Source organism: Patella vulgata, chromosome 3 (genome assembly GCF_932274485.2).
Source record: "Patella vulgata chromosome 3, xgPatVulg1.2, whole genome shotgun sequence".
NCBI lineage: Eukaryota > Metazoa > Mollusca > Gastropoda > Patellidae > Patella > Patella vulgata.
In genome coordinates this window covers 21179186-21194928 of record NC_065881.2, presented here as the reverse complement: position 1 = coordinate 21194928, position 15743 = coordinate 21179186, and the positions used below count along the sequence as shown (strand labels likewise).

General features: G+C 37.2%; 2 protein-coding genes across 3 annotated transcripts in view; one reads left to right on the top strand and one right to left on the bottom strand.

Moving 5' to 3' along the window:
- The window catches only part of LOC126815727 (nibrin), a 417793-nt gene that overhangs the window by 255234 nt on the left and 146816 nt on the right, over window positions 1-15743 (top strand). The gene's annotated exons all lie outside the window — the stretch shown is intronic.
- Window positions 3008-12234, bottom strand: LOC130010383 (uncharacterized). The gene is made up of 3 exons (XM_050542574.2): window positions 12096-12234; window positions 8632-9754; window positions 3008-7155 (listed from the first exon to the last, which is right to left on the bottom strand). The coding sequence occupies exons 2-3, from the start codon at window positions 9727-9729 to the stop codon at window positions 5422-5424; spliced, it is 2832 nt and encodes a 943-aa protein (XP_050398531.1). The 5' UTR covers window positions 9730-9754; window positions 12096-12234; the 3' UTR covers window positions 3008-5421.

The window sequence follows — 15743 nt, the reverse complement described above, 5'->3', positions numbered from 1 at the left end:
CCAGTAAAACCGATCAGATCTTCATGTAGTGTAAAAAAACGAAACGAAATATAGATCTGGAGGAGGGCTTTTACATGTACAGCAACAACATGCACACGAACGACTAGACGCCACCATAAGTTCCCCGTCTTGCACCACTGACAAGGGAAAATCGAGGTTGAAACTCCAGGGAACTTTCTCTACCAGCACCGGCATGCAAACGGGAGCTCCTGGTTACTCACTGAACCACCGATATCGTTATCTAAAACTCTAATCTATGTTAAATGTACACAACAGATAAGATATAAAATCTACAGCTGCCGATTTTTTAAAAGTCGAAAATAAAAATTTCATAATGGACGGGAATGGTATTGTCGGCTTTTATATTTTGTTAAGTATAGCACTATACGTGCACGGTGCGAAGAAAAATGTATTATTTTTAGTAGCTGATGATTTTAGACCAAACATTGGCGTTTATCAAGGACTCCATCTTGGGCCAAACCACACACCAAACCTTGATACTTTAGCATCGCAGAGTATGGTGATGAAGCGAGCGTATGTTCAGTATGCTGTTTGTGGACCAAGTCGATCGTCCTTTCTAACCGGACGACGGCCAGATACAACCCATGTTTACGATCTGAAGACATATTTCCGTAATGTTGGTGGAAACTTCACAACCATTCCTCAGTATTTCAAAAATCATGGTTACACTAGTGTCGGAATTGGTAAGATATTTCACCCTGGCCCTTCATCTAACAATGACGATCCTATATCGTGGAGTAAAAATTATCACGTATCGCAAGCACATCATTACGGACACAGCCATAGCTGGAGGGCGGTGCCTGACACAGAACGTCAACAGTTTCCATTGGTTGACGAGATGATATCGGCACAGGCAAAGAAGTCATTGAATGAGATGGCAACAGCTGGCCAACCTTTCTTCTTGGCAGTTGGTTTTCACAAACCTCATCTACCATTCTTATTTCCACAGAAATTTCTGTCTGACATACCTGTCAGTATGGTAGATTTGCCAACCAACGCCTATGCTCCCATTGATATGCCAGATAAAGCCTGGAATAATTATGCAGAACTTAGAGCTTTTAATGATATCGCAGTTTTAAATGCCACAGGCAACCCAAACACAACTTTACCTGACAGTGTCGTAAAGAATCTAAGAAGGGCCTACTTCAGTGCCGTTTCCTATATGGATTCTTTAGTTGGCGAAGTTTTATCTGAACTCAAAAATCTCAACCTGATGAACGACACCATAATTTCGTTTGTGGGTGACCATGGATATTCACTAGGAGAGCATGGACTGTGGACAAAGCATACTACCTTTGAAGATTCTGTTCATGCCCCAATGATGCTAAGGGTTCCTGGCTTAACGGACAATGGTGTAGTCACTAATCAACTAGTTGAGTTCGTAGATCTTTTCCCAACTTTGGTAGATGCCGCCAGACTACCAAAACTCAATATGTGTCCAGAAGAGTCAACCCATGTCAATGTTTGCACAGAAGGCAAGAGCATGCTACCACTGATGACATCTCCAAACGGTCCATGGAAGATGGCAGCATTTTCTCAAAACAAGCGAGGTAATACTATAATGGGATACACCGTAAGAACAGACCAATATCGTTATACAGAATGGACTAGATTTAACGGCGCGCCACTTTATAAACCAAACTATTCACGGCCCCTTGTTGGAGTCGAGTTGTATGATCATGCTAAGGATTCCCAAGAAAATGTGAATTTGGCTTACCATCACGATAAGACGGACGTTGTGGCGTCCATGAAGAAGATTCTCCATAGTGGATGGAGGTCCAAAGACAACCACCCCGGCATTATAGGGTAGAATAAAATAGCTAACCTTTAATTAAACAGACATTGTATATGGTACTGTAAGATATAATTCCTCAAGCTGCAATTCCAAATTCATGGATTGGGAAACATATCCAATCAACGGGATAAAATTTATTTGTTACCAAAACAGTGCCGGGTTTAGCTATAGGCTTTCTAGACTGAAGCCTAGGACTTCACGATATAGGTATTTAACAGTCATAAGCCTTTCTTACACTCATTTGGTTTTGCCCAATTCATAAGTGTAATAGACTAAGGCTTCTCTTCATCTAAATCCAACACTGACTAAAAACCTTATCTCGTTCCGGAAATTCAATGTAATGTTGTTTCTTCACGTTTTCCCCATTATGTACACTTGCATGATGTGAAAATACTGGGGTTAACGGACAACGTGTTTGTAATGCTGGCTCACCCTTTAGATTTTCAAATATTCCCAGCGAAATATCCCCAATCAGGAACACACTCAATAGAAATAATTGACCGGAAAAGATAAATCTAACTTTGAATGCAAGTCCGTTTGATGGGTCTGGTGGGGCATTCCTCTGGCGCCGAAAATGCGAATATAACATTAAGATTAAGGATGCATGCAGGTCTTGTTATCATTATTTAGATATTTATTTACATGACAGCCCTAGATCATAGGATGGTCAAGATATTAATTGGATTAGAGAAACGGTGCCATTTTATAATTTAACTTTAAATTGGATAATCTAGACGTTTCGTTGACTATTTTGAGCTATTATAGCAATAACGATGGGCTCCTAACGAGCTAATTATAGTATTATTTGAGCGATGGATACTAGCACATTTAGATAAACATCACATTTAGATAAACATCGCATTTATATTATCTGAATGACAAATGACAAGAAATTTCTAAACAATAACAGTCCCCTTTAGACTAACAGTATTTAATTAGTTTATGGAACTAGTGCTATGAATAATATTTGCACGAGAATGCAGGGGGTTTGTACGGAATATAGAAATGACAGAGGCTCAATAAACCAGGGTCTCTCGATGAATAAAAAGCATCTGGGAGAAATTTGGCGCTTTTGTCCGAAACGACCACATACATTTCAAATCTGGTCCTAAGCAGTCTGACAATGCAAAACATCAAAAAATATTCTCAGTTATTTAATATAATATATCAGAAATTTGACAAGAATCCAAGTTGGGCAAAAGGGTTTATTTCTTTAAACAAATAATTACAGAGAAAAAATAATGAGAAAACGTAACAAATATTGATAAAAAGAGTGTAGAATAAAGCTCTCACAAAATATCTAAATAAATTAGAAATAAAAAGATAGGTTGCCAGGCAACAAAACATACGCCCACAGCATCTAAATCGCCCGTGCAGTCGACAAGGGTTGTCACATATTTATTCTATTGTAGGTAATTAGGGGAATTTAATAAACAATTCCATACAGATGACATTATAATTTTCGTCGTTTGAGGGTTCACAAGGTTCTAAAAACTAAAACAAGGGTCGTAACTATGGACGTAATCAACAGAAATTGTTGAAATTCGACAGGTTTTTTCGTTGTACTAATTCAAATAATGCATATAAATTTCATACAGATCGGATGATAACTTTTGTCGTTCGAACGTTCACAAAGTTCAACAAAGTAAATCAAGGGCCATAACTCTAGACGTAATTGACGGAAATTGCTAATTTCACTAATTTAAATGATGCATATGAATTTCATACAGATAACTTTTGTCGTTCAAGCGTTCACAAGATTCAACAAAGTTAAACAAGGGCCATAACTCTAGATGTAATTAACGGAAATTTGTTGAAACTCAATAGGCTTGTTCGTTTTATTAATTTAAATGATACATATAAATTTCATACAGATCGGATAATAACTTTTGTCGTTAGAGCATTTACAATGTACAACAAAGTGAAACAAGGACCATGACTCCAGAAGAAATTAACGGAAATTGCTGAAATTCAATAATTTCACTAATCTAAATGATGCATATCAATTTCATACAGACCGGTTGATAACTTTTGTCATTAGAGCGTTCACAAGATTCAACAAAGTGAAACAAGGGCCATAACTCTAGATGTAATTAACGGAAAATGCTGAAATTCAATAGGCTTCTTTGTTTTACTAATTTAAATGATGCATATAAATTTCATACAGATCGGTTGATAACTTTTGTCGATAGAGCGTTCACAAGGTGCAACAAAGTGAAACAAGGGCCATGACTCCAGAGGAAATTAACGGAAGTTATTGAAATTAAATAGGCTTCTTCATCTCAATAATGCAAACAACATATATCAATTTTCAAAACAATCAGATGATAAATGTAGTCTGTAGAGTGTTCACAAGAAATTGTGGACGATGGATGGACGGACGGACGGACGAACGGGGGCGACGGCAATATACGACCACATTTCCATGTGGGCATATAAAAAGGTGTTGTATATTTATATATATTATGATTATGTACATTTGGATGGCAAATATACGAAATAAAATAATTAACAGTCTTTATAACAGATAAAATAGTATGCCGCACAAAACATTCTTCCAGTGGCGTAACAAGGGTGTCCGCCACACGAATAGTCAGGATTTCAACCTATTTTCAGTAAATGGAATAATAAAAGAAGAAAAAAAAAAAAAAACAAATAAAACGAAATATATTTAATAATTGTAGCGAATAAATGATGTACCAGGTTTTTATGTTGTCTATATGTGGGTAGAATTATAAATCTGATAAAAATGTGTGTCTGTGGGTGTGTGTGGGGGGGGGGGGGCGGCGGCGGGGGTAAATCCCAGATTGAAGTTTGCGCCTCTTAACACCTGCTAAGGGAAAGGATTCATCTGTTTCATTGCGTAAATTTAATTTCGACATCTCAACCATTTTATTGAGATCATATATATTGAGATCATATTATATATTGATGTTCATTTGATTTGAGACAACTATTCCAGGAAACAACCCTTGTTATAGCTATCGTGGGGCAACAAACTGCTATAATGTAGCCAAACAACATGACTAAAATATTAATTTCTATCTGGTCTATATTAGTCTCGATTTCTGCCAAATACCATTATTGATAATTATGGTATAATTAGTGTAATAGTAATAGAGTTATAATTTACTCTATCACATTAGTATGAAGTATAACGTTAATGTAACCATCCAGACCACTGACTGTATTTGTGTTTTAATATTAGACAGCGATACCTATTTATGGTAATAGATTTCTTTTATATTCCATTGATGAAGACTGGAGAATCCTAGTCGAAATGTCGCTTAGTAATAAGCAGTAATTATATTCCATAGAATTGTGTCTTGTATATTCCAGTTCAATTACTAAATGCCACTGAAAAAAATATTCCATACTATATAGGAGTTTGACAATATTCTTTAATATTTGAACAATCTAGGTTGATCTAGAGAATCCGATGAGTGTTCACTAGTTCAGAACGTCTCGAAAACCAATGGCGTCTTACTATATTTTGTCTACGTTTGGTTTCCAAGAATATAACATGACGTTAGTACGCACATCATTTCCAGTGCATAACGGGAACATTGATTATAAACGATGCCCAGTTTCAGTATGTGCACGTCTTAAATTTGGTACTCTTCAGTTCCACGTTTAGTCATTCTCGTCTTGATACTGGCCTCACTTTCTGGGTCGCTAACCGATCTGGCCTTTGAAAGGCTCGGAAGTGGACTTTCACCGGTTGACTTTACTACATACTTCTGTTTAGAAGCGCTTGATGGCTGAATGTGTTCGCTTCCACGAACTTTCTCTACGCAGATCTGACAAACTCGCTTGTTTACAATGAAAGCGATAAACAAAACAAGGCCAAGAGCACCAACAAGAATGGTGAAAAGATAAGCAAACACAATGGCGCCAGTTGCTTCATACACGAAAGCAAAAATCCACGAAGCTCCAGTAATAACAGAGAGTTTTAAACACGCTAAAATATTAATTTTATTTTCTCTGTTGATGGCCGATTCCATCTGTGTGGCTCTGATTTTAATAAATGTGTAGCTGAACAAAACGATGTTGATTAGAACCAAGAGTCCTAGTGGTAAGGCAAAGGCAAATCCTCTTTCATTGACGCTTCTTATATAACAACTATGAGCGCCTCCATAACCAGAATAACCATCCATACCATAGTTTATCCCAAGAGTAATACCCACAATTATTAATGGCGATAGAGTTGAATAGACACAGGATCTTCTAAATATCTGCCCTGTAGTGAAACAGCGAGATTTTAGTGGGAAAGACAGTTTCAGAAATAAAACCAAAGTGCAAGCATTCATCCAAAATATGGCCGACAACCAAAAATAGTGAATAAGGATGCCCATGGCTTGACAAAGGTTATGGTAATCCGTCATTTCTAATCCGAACTCGTAGAAGACCTGAGTAAATATCAGAGTTACTATCAATCCCATTACATTGACCCCGACCACATTTCGCAAGCTTTTAATAACGCAATAAAAAATGAAAGTTATAATGAGGAACAACAACGAAATACACGTGCATACGACGGAAGTTATGCCTAATGGCGTCCAAGCTGCTGTCTGGTTACCAATAACTGGTTTACAATAATCTACAGAAGTGCCGTTGAGGTAATCATCCAAACACACGACAAATTGTTCATCGCGTGATTTATATTCGCCCTCTGTTAATGTTAGATTATTACGTAATAAGGTCAGAGAGTTGTCGGTGAGGTTATGCGCAACTTCCGTTGAATTCAGTGAAACATGGGCACACGTCATTAGTTTATTTAGTTGAAGGAATTGGATACTAGGAAGAATCTTAGCGACTTCATCTCTAATATATACTTCATCTAAAAGAACAACTGGTTTTATTAAAGAACAGTTCGATTTCACGGGAAAAGTTTGAACTTGAGGTTGGAATCTATGACAAATGTTTCCCAGGGTGGTTTCCATACTAAATCCATTTGTTGACGATTCAGGACCCAAATTTTGAACAATTTTCAACAGTTCAATTTGTTTATCGTCGGGATTCACTGGACTTTCAAAAAGTAATTTCACGTATATATCAGCTTCAATATGCACGAACTCCTCTCCGCAGAGACTCACTAAAACGGGTGTGAAACTTTGATCCACAACCGTGTCTGTATCAGAGTTAAAGGACACAAAATTTTCGTTTCTGTATTTTACTAAGATGTTTTCCGGACTAACATTTTGATCGCGCATGTTAAAAGTTCCTTTCACATGAATACATATATTATACCCAATGTTATTAGATTTTAGAAAGATTGATTGACATGTACCATTTTCCAGAATTTCTCCATTAGAACATATCTTTTCTCGGCAATCGCACTGAAAATTAAAAATACAAAATCATAAAGTAGTTTTAAAAAGTTAAATAAGATGAAGAACAAAGATGAAGAAAGGTCCGATGCGCAAATCATAGACTACATTAAGCAATATGGAAAATACAAAATTAATGTAATAAAAATTAACTGACAACAAAACCACATACAAGTGTAATACTATACTATAGAGGTTAATTAAGTGCTCTTAATGGTGCTCTGTTTAATGTATTGAATTCATTACCAACAGGTTTATGCATATTAGGTACCTTGCATTATTCTACAATTGTCTTAAGCTGACTCACTGACAGTTCTGCCACCATCCATTTCTGGAAGTGGGTTACTGTTTTCCAGTCATCTGGTGCACAGATTAGTCGAATTACATAAAATAAAGTTGACGTAAAAGGGTGCCCAAATGAAACACTTACCCAAATATGGTAATGATCCGCCCTAACAGCTGACTAATATCTAAACGTTTTATATAATTTTATGAATAATTTTGCTTCAGACATCATTCAAGACCGGGAAAGGAAATCATGCAGGGTTTGTAGAAAGATGTACTCAAAGCGGTTGGCCCGAGGCCGGGATAGAGACACCATGTTCGTAGAAGGCATGCCCACAGCCGCCTCGGCTAAGACGCCGACGAAGATCATCGTGTAGCCTTAGAAGGAAGAGCGTAAGGCTCGCCACGGGACGCACGCTAGGTGCTAAGGGGACATAAAAAATTTTTGTAAATGTCATAGCCGTGGATATAGTTCATGTATATATAGATTAGATACAGTGACACACGGCAGTATCACAGTCCGGTTTTTGAAGGCTGCGGCCAGAATCCTGTCACATGTGCCCCCTTAGTGTCACACACATACAGATGAAAGACTGAACGATAAATAAGTCTGGCTTGCAGAGATAACTTTGCTGCTTTGCCCTCGATTCACAAGCTTCTGTGTCGTCATGCATCAATTAATACACAAGAACAGAATGTTAAAGTCTCTATGTTACATTTGTATTTTCGGAATTTTAGCATCATTGCCGCTAACATGTATCCAAATTGATAATTTGGCATAGTAATTGAACTGGAAGTACTGAGGTCACAGTTCAATGGAATACAATTACTGCGTATTACTGAACGACGTTTGGATTAGGCTTGGTAACGATTACAGGAACCTAGTCCAAACGCCTTTCAGTAATAAACGATAATTGCATTCCATAGCATTGTGACCTCCGTATTGAAGAATTAAGAAAACAAAATCAAAATATCAGTGGTAGATAATCTCCCAGATGGGATTTAACTGGATTAAAAGAGGTCCAATAAAAGAAATCGAAGATTACAGTTGGCACTTTGCAATGGATTCCTCAGTCAAATGACACAGAGATTTTAAGGGTTAAAAGAGTAATACAATGGTTCTAGGCTAATATTGAGAAAAGGGATTTGATAACAAAGTTTGACCAGGACCGTGTATGATGTCAGTATATATATATTTACCGATTTGGGATCCATCACTTCATCCACACCACATTTTGTATCTGGAACTGAAGATCTTGATCTTGGGTTTCCTTCATCTCTAAGATTCAACAATGTGACTAAACTCAGTCTTCCAACGTCGACCCTAACTATAGGAGGTTCCTCCTGGAGATCTTGCCAAGTAATCCGCTCATTACAAAGTCGGCAGAATAAATTTCCGTATTTTCCCAAGACGACGTTAGTGTACAAAAGACACGCAGTTTCCACGTCTTGATCGTAGAATTCCCATCGTCCCGTTTCGTTACATTTGGTATAAACTGGTGGCCTTGTGGCAAAACAAACTCTCTTTTCTGGAAACCCCGCGGTGCCAGACTTAAATGATAGTGTACATTTATTGCTGTTTAAAATAGAAAAGTAAATCTCTTCTTGATTCATTGAGTTTCCATAGGCATTGTCGTCTCGACAACTGGTTTCCGTTAACCACCTAACCGTGTCTGAAGCATAATTACAAATGGCGCAATATTTGTTTCGGTAGGTTAGTTTCGTATTCTGATCTGTAACTGGATTAATATATTTCCAGTGTAAAGAATCATTATTATAGCAGTTTGATATCGTTTCCTGGTTGCTGTAGAATTTAGGACAATCATCAATGACCTTTGAAAACTGTGGGGTTGAACTATACACGATTTGCCTACATCCGTGCTTCCTGGGAATTACGTCGCTTAGATTCTTGTGAAAGAGAAGTTTATCCGGACAACAGTCATTATAAAAATAACAATCGACGTCACAGAAACATGGAGCACATCTATCATTTCCCTTTCTGAATTGAAATGTCCTATCACAAACTCTACCACAGTACTGACCTTGTAAATCCATCACTTTTGAGTTAAAATCTTGATATTTACCTCTTACCGACTGAAAGGGGCTAGGAAACGTCGGTCTAGGAAACTCCTGGGTAGCGCATTCGTCAATGGTATACATAAGAAATAGTAGCACTAAAACTATTCTCGCCATCTTGGTAAATGGCATCTTCCGGTGTCTTTGGTAGCGCCGGTTATAGTTAAAGTTCTCATTGAATGCTTGGATTTCCGTTGTGTATAAAATGGAATGACTATACATCCACAACAAAGGGTGTCTTCAAATCCTAAAAAAAACATACATAAATTACTCGATTAAGTAACTGCTTTCATGGAGATTCGGGAACCCATGCCATGTAACGCCACAGTATATTTGTAATAACGTGAGCACGGTGAGTACGGCGTTGGCTCACTAACAATGAGGTCCCGGGTTCTATCCCGGTGTTGGCCGAAAGAGTTAGAGATTTTCCAGGATAGCCCCCGCCCCACATCAATGATACAGTACCGACAGTCTGGGATGAAAAACAATCTAGTCGCTCGGATGGGACTAAACACCAAGATACCGTGTTGCCATTGGCAGTACGTAAAATACAGCTGGAAATTAAATAAGATTAGGATTAGACCATAGCGTAGATATCAGGCCATGCCCGTCTTCATGAACCCAGATGGTGCAGAACAGTAAGACGTTAAACCCCATTTCAATTAAAATGCTATGACATAAGTCAAATGAGTTTCATATTTTGGTAATTATATCTTTGCCAATATTAATGTGTTTTAAATGTATGTTTTTACCTAATTATTTCTCCTGTAAAATATGGGTTGAATTAACCCAGTTAGTGCAGAGTAAAATACTATGACCGACATGTCATAATATATGAGTTTCATGTTTTAACAAGCGGTTGTCCTGCAAGATACGTCTACATTTTGCAAGAGATGGATAGAGAACCAGCTAAAAAAAAAGTTTTATACATACAATCAGGGGCAATAATCCAGTATCGAAAGGAACCCAGACCTTTGCGAATAAACGTATATTTTAATTTTCATCAAAATCGGATAAAAATTGTGAGCTCTAGATGGTCCACAGTTTCAATCTGATTTCTACGACATTAAGTCCAACCGGTGTAACGGTTATATATTTGAACGGTTTATTTTTAAATCGAATAAAAATTGTAACATCTAGAGGGTCGACCAGTTAAAGTCGTGATTTTTCGTACAATATGCGCTAATATAGAAAGGAACCGAAATCTTTTGGATATAAACATATATTTCAAGTTTCATCAAAATCGGATAAACATTGTACCATCTTACATACTTTTACACTATTAGCGTACAATGCGTGGACATTTTGTAGGGCACGGTTTCGGTCAGATTGTCATGAAATTTGAACCCAATCGTCATGTATAGGTTGTATAAGGTGATATATACGGTTTTTAAAATCGAATAGAGGTTCCACAAGCTAAAAAAGGCCATTTTTCGAAAAACCAGGGGCCAGTTACGTTCCCACAAGCGCGATCTTTGGGATATAAATTATGTTGTAAGCTTCGTCAAAATTGGATACACATTGTGACCACTAGACTTGGTATTACATACTTTTAAACTATTCGTACAAGGAGCACCCATTTGGTTCGATTGTCACAGAACTTGAAATCAACCATCATAAGGATGTAACAGTGATATATTTAAGCAGTTTTTAACATTGGATAATATTAGTGGGTCCACAAGCTAAAAACATGATTTTTTTTACAATCAGGGCCATAATCCTTATGGTGTAGCGGTGATATATTCGATGTTTTGGGGATTTTTTTTAAAAAATCGGATAAAAACTGTGACCTCTAGAGGAACCACAAGTTAAACACATGATTCTTTGTCATAATCCATAAGTTACGGTCCGATATTGGCGAGATCTTTGGGTTATAAACATACATTTCAACTTTCATCAAAATCGGATAAATCGGGGGGAAGATATTGATCATTTGTTTCAACCTATTTCACAGAGGTGATGCCAAGTAAACTGTTTGCATTTGTAAACTGAGGTGAGTGTGATGATTTGACATCCTTTTTTTCAAAATTCGTGCTATATGTCATCACTATTTGACCGATGGGCCCACAATTTGAAGTGAAATAGTCAAACATCCATTCGTACGACACGTGAAACGATATACATGTTGTACGTACAATAACTTTTTTTTTTATTCTACTTTAAACAGTGTAGTCATTTTTCTGGACCATCTGATATAATTTAGGATTATAATTTCAAAACAACAAATGATTTCATATGGTAGATTAAAGAATTGATATAAACGGGTGGTTTTCAGATCCCATAAGTACTGTAGTTATCTTTATAATATAAAAAGTCTATGTTTGTTTCTTATACCTCGTCGAAATTACCGCATGTTAACGAAATAATTAATACATAGAATATGGCCTCTATCTTTTCACAATATTTGTCTCACTTTTCTATATGTTGAACCACCGCCATGGACTACATTTAAATCATTACTCAATATTTAGCACGCCGGATGTTTACCGCTTTCTATTAATAATATAGACAAATGTTTCAGTACCACTACAATAAAATCTTATCTTATAGCGGTACATATGCTATTACCCATGTAGTTTAATACTTACTTATTAACTATAATATAAGTAAAAACATTCCGCTCATCAACAAACATCATCTAGAACTGTTTATAATTATATGTACATGTAATTGCATTCGTTTGCTCGTTGAAACCTTGGTAATCTGTTTGCTGTAATATTTCGTTACTTACTATGATGAACCGCAAGACTTGTAGACTATGGAAGGATAACGTTGCCAATATTATTTCATTGTTCACGGTGCAAACTGCAAAAGTCAGTAGTTCACAATACGTACTTTAGTATTACAATTTACAATTTCCATTGCTCAACAATAGGCCTACCAATGTCACAGTGTTGAAATACAGAATACACATGCATAATAGAACCTTGCATAGTAGAACATATACCTTATATGAGATGTACGACTTACGTCATTTGCATACGGAAAAAAATCCGGACTATGACGGAAATTAATGATTTACGCGATAAAGCCGTCAGTACTCGATTTTGTTAGTCCAGGCTCTATAATGTAATCAGTTCGAGACTATTCTTATTTGTTCTCATCGGTAAAAACCCCCCAGATATTTCAAGTGAATCAATTTCTTGTTAAAAATTAAATTGAATATCTTATTTAATTGACAGGTCTCTAAAACCCTTTTTTGGGGTAAGGTTAAAGAGTCTTATAGTAACCGAGCGGAATCTCTCACCCGTATTCCAGCACTCGGATTCGAAATGACGTTAGCACACATATTCCTAGCGCCAATAAAAACCTAGATATAATTATCACGAAAATAATTGTTACCTTTATATTAGAAAATAACATTTTAAGACATATTAATGCAAAGTATATAATAATATGTAATAGACCCCCCCCCCTCCCCCCAAAGAAATTTGCTGAAATAAAGATCTTGGAGCCACCAAAGCTAGTTTAGAAGTTATTGTACATGTGCGCAGTGAGCCTACCCTAACACGATTCCCCCATATTTTTAGTATGTTTACGGTAATATATCTCAAAGAGCCAGCATGGGAGGCTTCTGGATTTTTGTATTCTAGTAGTTTATTCATCCCTTGACTGTGAAATACAAAACAGTTTGCCACCAAAGCTGGTTTGGGTGCTTTTTGATGCAGCGTGGACGTACCCCTTATTTATTGAACCCACGAACCCCGTCTCGAATCCGGGTGCTAGGTACTTTGCGGTGGTATATCTCGATACGCCAACATAGAAGGTTAATGAAATTTGGCATGTTCACACCTTATGCATCTGTCGATTTGGTGAAATACAGATCTTGGAGCCACCAAAGCTAATTTAGAAATTATTGTGTGCGCAGCGAGCCTACCCTATCCCGATTCCCAAACATATTTAGTACGTTTACGGTAATATATCTCTAAAAGCCAGCATAGGATGCTTCTGGATTTTTGTATTCTAGTAGTTTATTCATCCCTTGACTCTGTGAAATACAATCATTTTGCCACCAAGGCCAGTTTGGAGTGCTTTTTAGTGGACGTACCCCTTGTTTATTGCACCCGCGAACCCCGTCTCGAATCCAGGTGCTGGGAACTTTGCGGTGGTATAACTCGATACGCCAAAATAGAAAGTAAATGAAAATTGGCCTGTTCATATCTTATCCATCTGTTGTTTTGGTGAAATAAAGATCTTGGAGCCACCAAAGCTATTTTCTAAGTTATTGCGTGCGCGATGAGCCTACCCTAACCCGATCCCCTCATGGTTTTAGTATGTTTCCGGTGATATTTCTCTAAAAGCCAGCTTAGGAAGCTTCTGAAAATTTGTATTCTAGTAGTTTATTCATCCCTTGATTCCATGAAACAAAATAACATTTTGCCACCAAAGCTGGTTTCGGTGCTATTTGATGCAGCGTGGACGTACCCCTTTTCTGCGTGCTCGGTTAGCCTAGTGTGCGATATTTTAGTATGTTTACGGTAATAGTATGGGGGTTTTTCATGGTGGGGGGGGCGGGGGGTCTATTACATATATACTTTGCATTAATATGTCGTTTTCTAATATAAAGGTAACAATTATCTTCGTGATAATTATATCTAGGTTTTTATTGGCGCTAGGAATATGTGTTAACTTCATTCCGTATCCAGGCGACCTTATGGCTTTATCGCGTAAATCATTAATTTCCGTCATAGTCCGGACTTATTTCCGTATGCAAATGACGTTCGTCGTAGATCCCATATAAGGTATATTTACAATGCAAGGTTCTATATGCATTTGTCTATTATGCAAAATGCAGAATGCAGAAGTGTAATGTGCAAAATAACTATTCTACTGTATTTTGTATTATTGAAAAGTGTATTCTGTATTTTAACACCGTGGCATTGGTATTGTTGAGCAATGGAAATTGCAAATTGTAAAACTAAAATACGTATTTTTAACTACTGACATTTGCAGTTTGCACCGTGAACAATGAAATAGTATTGGCAACGTTATACTTCCATAGTAGACGAGCTGTATTAGCGACTTATATGTTTGCATGGTAGCTGTATAATAAGTGAGCCGTTTAGCATCAGTTACGTCACTGGTAATCCCAGTATATGTATATAAACCCTCATTTACAACATTTCTCACCATTTGGTTGCTGCTGGTATGAGTACAAAGCGAGTTTGCCAACTAGCATTTCAAGAAACACCATGAATGATCAAACATCTTGACAAAATGAAATAAAATGGGGTTTAACGTCCTTCTTCTGCACCGACTAGACAAATGAAGACGGGCATGCGCCTGGACAGAGGCGCTGTGACCTACTCTTATATCGAATTCCAACTGCCAATGTGTACACGGGACCTCGGTTTTTCGCCCAATTGGAACGACTACGTTGTCACTTGCCAGGCCCTCGGTCCTACACCACTGACGAGGGGGAACCACGCCGGGAAATCCCTATGAACTTTCTCGGCCAACACAGGGAAGGAACACGGGTCATCAAGGTTTACGAGCCAACGTATTACTTACTCACTGAGCCACCTTGGCGTCCATATTTTCAGTTAGAGGACCCCATTTTTGTTGGAATTTTTTAATTTTATTATTTATCTGGTGCAGAAACTTTTCAATTTTGTAATATACTTTAAAGATGGGTTCCCAGAAAAGTAATTTCCAATAAAACAATGGCAATTTTGGTATATATGGAAAGTAGAGATATCCAATCTTACTAGAAAAATACTGGATTCCCCGAAAAACACTCATGGAGCGTATACAGGACAAAAACGTAAGGGTTCCCCTAATCAACAGCCCGACGATTAAAAACTTCTGCACGCGTTATGTCAAAGGTCACAAGCGAACATTGAGCGCTTGTTGTACAAGTTGATAAACTTTATGAAGAGTTAGACGTACAACACTTTCTGAGATAAAAATGACGGAAAAAGACGTGGGTAGTGGATAATCCGAGAATTTAATTAGGATTCTATATTTGTAATAAATAGTAAGCGATTAAAGACAACATTGTCTTATGTATGCAATGGATTCTCCTCTGACTTCCAAGACGTGACGTAAACATGACCTGGTTTGATCGAATTTTAATAGCAGGGCATTCCTTCGCAATTACAATGTTTGAGAAGGATTTGAAGCATAATTATGACAAATTAATTAGTTTGAATATGTTTTTGGTCCATATATGCCATTAAATCACCCAGTTTGTACGCGGGAACCCATCTTTAATATGCTATTTATAAAGAGAACTT